The sequence below is a fragment of the Triticum dicoccoides genome, chromosome 3B (assembly GCF_002162155.2).
Source record: "Triticum dicoccoides isolate Atlit2015 ecotype Zavitan chromosome 3B, WEW_v2.0, whole genome shotgun sequence".
Taxonomy (NCBI): domain Eukaryota; kingdom Viridiplantae; phylum Streptophyta; class Magnoliopsida; order Poales; family Poaceae; genus Triticum; species Triticum dicoccoides.
The window spans coordinates 614,319,937-614,323,030 of record NC_041385.1 but is presented as its reverse complement, the minus strand read 5'-3'; the positions used below and the strand labels follow the sequence as shown (position 1 = coordinate 614,323,030).

Below are 3,094 nucleotides of genomic sequence, written 5' to 3'. Positions count from 1 at the left end.
GCATTCTCGTGTGCCCTATCCGTCCGTCAACGCAGAGGTCCTCGCTCTTATCCAGCGGCCGAACCCGTGGGCCGCGACACGATCCGATCAAAAACCAAACCAAAACACCTCGAGCTGACTCATCATCACTCATCCAACTGGACTGATCCAGCCCCCATCCCTGCCCTCCATTCCTTTCCATCCGACGGCCAGCATGCCACAGCCCCTGCCCCTCCCTTCCAGCCATCTTCCCGGGCGCAATAACAACGATTAAATCCAGAGCAACATCATCATCATCACCGTCGTTAAAGTAAGCACATGTTGCATAACAATCACAGCTAAATAATTTCCGTGATACGACATTCGCAAATCGATAAAATAAGATCAACACCGCGACACAGGGTGGATTCCTTCCAGCTCTCAAAGTCCCAACCAACCAGCGGCCCACCAGCTTATTACATCATCGCGTAATAACAAAAATCTCACTCCACTCCGTCGCCCGTTTATAAACCCCCCGCCCCGCCCGCGTAATACCATTTCCGTCCGGTCCGCCAAATCTTCCTCCTCTCCAGGCCCCCAAGCCACCGCGCGCACCAGAATGGCCAAGCCGAGAGCGGTGGTGACCACCGCCTGCGCCTCCGCCGCGCCGTCCACGTCCTACGCGTCGGCGTTCCTGCCGCCGCCCCCGTCGCCGTCCGACGGCGACCTGCTCCGCTCGCTGCACCGCCTGGCGCGCGACCTCTCGGCCGCCGACGCGCCCGCGCCCTTCTTGCGCGCCGCGTTCGCGTCCGTCTCCCGGCGCGCCAGGCTCCTCGCCGCCGCCTTCGACGACCTGCTGCTGTGCGCGGCGGGCGAAGGCGACCTGCCGCGCTCGGCCTCGCTGTGCCTGCGCGAGGTGCTCCTCGTGCTGCAGCGCTTCAAGGCCGTGGTGGCCGACTGCGCCACGCGGAGCCGCACGCTACTGCTGCTGCAGTCCGACGAGATGGACGCCGAGCTGCGCGACCTGCACCACGACCTCGCCACGCTGCTCGACCTCCTGCCCGTCGTCGAGCTGGGACTCGCCGACGACGTCATGGACCTCCTCGCCCTCGCCTCGCGCCAGTGCCGCCGCTGCGCGTCGGCCGCCGAGCCGGAGCCGGCGCTCAAGACCACCGTGCTGTCGCTGATCGAGGAAATCGAGCGTGAGATCGTGCCCGAGCGGGAGAGGCTGGAGGAGATCCTGGAGGAGGTTGGCATCAACGACCCGGCCAGCTGCAGCGACGAGATCGAGAGCCTCGAGCGGGAGATTGGCGACCGAGCGTCCGAGAGATGGACCGCCGCCATGATCGCCCTCGTGGGCCTGCTCCGGTACGCCAAGTGCGTCCTGTTCAGTGCCACGCCCCGGCCTTCAGATTCCAAGGCGGACGTCGATGTCGAAGACGACGAGGAGTCCCCGGCGCCCCCACCGGACCTCCGGTGCCCCATCTCCCTCGATCTAATGCGCGACCCAGTCGTCGCCGCTAGCGGTCAGACCTACGACCGCGAGTCGATCGACCGGTGGTTCAGCTCCGGCAAGTCAACGTGCCCCAAGACGGGGCAAGTCTTGGCCAATCTGGAGCTGGTGCCCAACAAGTCTCTCAAGAACCTCATCTCCAAGTGGTGCCGGGAGAACGGCGTGGCCATGGAAGTCTGCGAGGCCAGCAAGAGCGAGCAGGCCCAGGCGGTGGCCGCCAATAAGGCGGCGCTCGAGGTGGCGCGCATGACGGCGTCGTATCTGGTGAAGAAGCTCTCCGTCTCATTCTCCCCTGACGCGGCCAACCGCGTGGTGCACGAGATCCGGCTGCTCTCCAAGTCCGGCTCAGACAACCGCGCGTTCGTCGGAGAGGCCGGAGCCGTGCCGATGCTGGTGCCCCTGCTCTACTCCGAGGACGCCGGGCTCCAGCTCAACGCCGTGACAGCGCTGCTCAACCTATCCATCCTCGAGGCCAACAAGAAGCGCATCATGCACGCCGACGGCGCCGTCGAGGCAGTGACCCACATCATGAGCTCCGGCACGACGTGGCGCGCCAAGGAGAACGCCGCGGCGGCCGTGCTCAGCCTGGCGTCCGTCCATACGTATCGCCGCAGGCTCGGCCGGAACTCGTCCGTCGTCGAAAAGCTAGTCCACCTCGTGCGCACCGGCCCGACGAGCACAAAGAAGGACGCGCTGGCCGCGCTGCTGTCGCTAGCAGGCGAGAGGGAGAACGTCGGGAAGCTGGTGGAAGCCGGCGTGGCCGAGGCGGCGCTGTCCGCCATCAGCGACGAGGAGACAGCCGCGGCGGTGCTGGCGGCATTGGCCAAACGAGGGGGCGCGGAGGCTATTGTCAACATCGACGGCGCCGTGGCGCGTCTCGTGGCCGAGATGAGGCGCGGCACGGAGTGGGCCCGGGAGTCCGCGACTGCGGCGCTGGTGCTGCTGTGCCGGCGGCTGGGCGCGCGGGCCGTGACGCAGGTGATGGGCGTGGCCGGCGTGGAGTGGGCGATCTGGGAGCTGATGGGCACCGGCACGGACCGCGCCAGGCGGAAGGCCGCGTCGCTGGGCAGGATATGCCGGCGGTGGGCGGCCGCCTCCGCCGCCGACGGGGAGCGGGGCGCCGAGTGCCCCGCGTCCAGCGTGGTGCCGCCGGCCATGATGGCCTCCTAGGATGAATTAATCATGCTCTTCTTGTACAAACCACAAGGTTCGATTAGGCAGGCTGTGTCACGATTCTTTGATGCGAGAGATAACAAAATGGTGAGTGATGTTGATCAACAACTGTGTATACGGCCGTTTGTATACCAAAATTTTACCCTTTTCTTCTTGACACGAAATACACATACACAAAAGTTGTGAAAGCGGTTGGCTCGTGTTGTGTTGTGTTGTGGTGTGTGCCCGATTTGCTGGCGAGGATAACCGGTCCGCCTTATCTTTCTGACGTCTGAGCTACCGGTATTCGATTTTCGGGGGAAAGTATAGCAACGCATTTGTTCGGAAGGCCCGGTCTCCGTCCTCTCCGTGATCCAAGTTTTTTTTTAAGATAACGTCGGCCTTTATTAATTAAGCAACCAAATTACACAAAGTCTTCCGGATACAATCCGGAGTAGAAAGAAAAACATA

At 63.5% G+C, this 3,094-nt stretch overlaps 1 protein-coding gene across 1 annotated transcript; it reads left to right on the top strand.

Moving 5' to 3' along the window:
- Nucleotides 1–516: 516 nt before the first annotated feature.
- LOC119277432 (U-box domain-containing protein 16-like) lies at nucleotides 517–2,844 on the top strand. Its single transcript, XM_037558709.1, has one exon. It carries the CDS (start codon nucleotides 578–580, stop codon nucleotides 2,639–2,641), a length of 2,064 nt encoding a protein of 687 aa, XP_037414606.1. The 5' UTR covers nucleotides 517–577; the 3' UTR covers nucleotides 2,642–2,844.
- The last annotated feature ends 250 nt before the right edge of the window (nucleotides 2,845–3,094 follow it).

Excerpts from the sequence above, each read along its gene's own strand:
- LOC119277432 (XM_037558709.1), top strand. The coding sequence starts at position 578 with ATGGCCAAGCCGAGAGCGGTGGTGACCACCGCCTGCGCCTCCGCCGCG.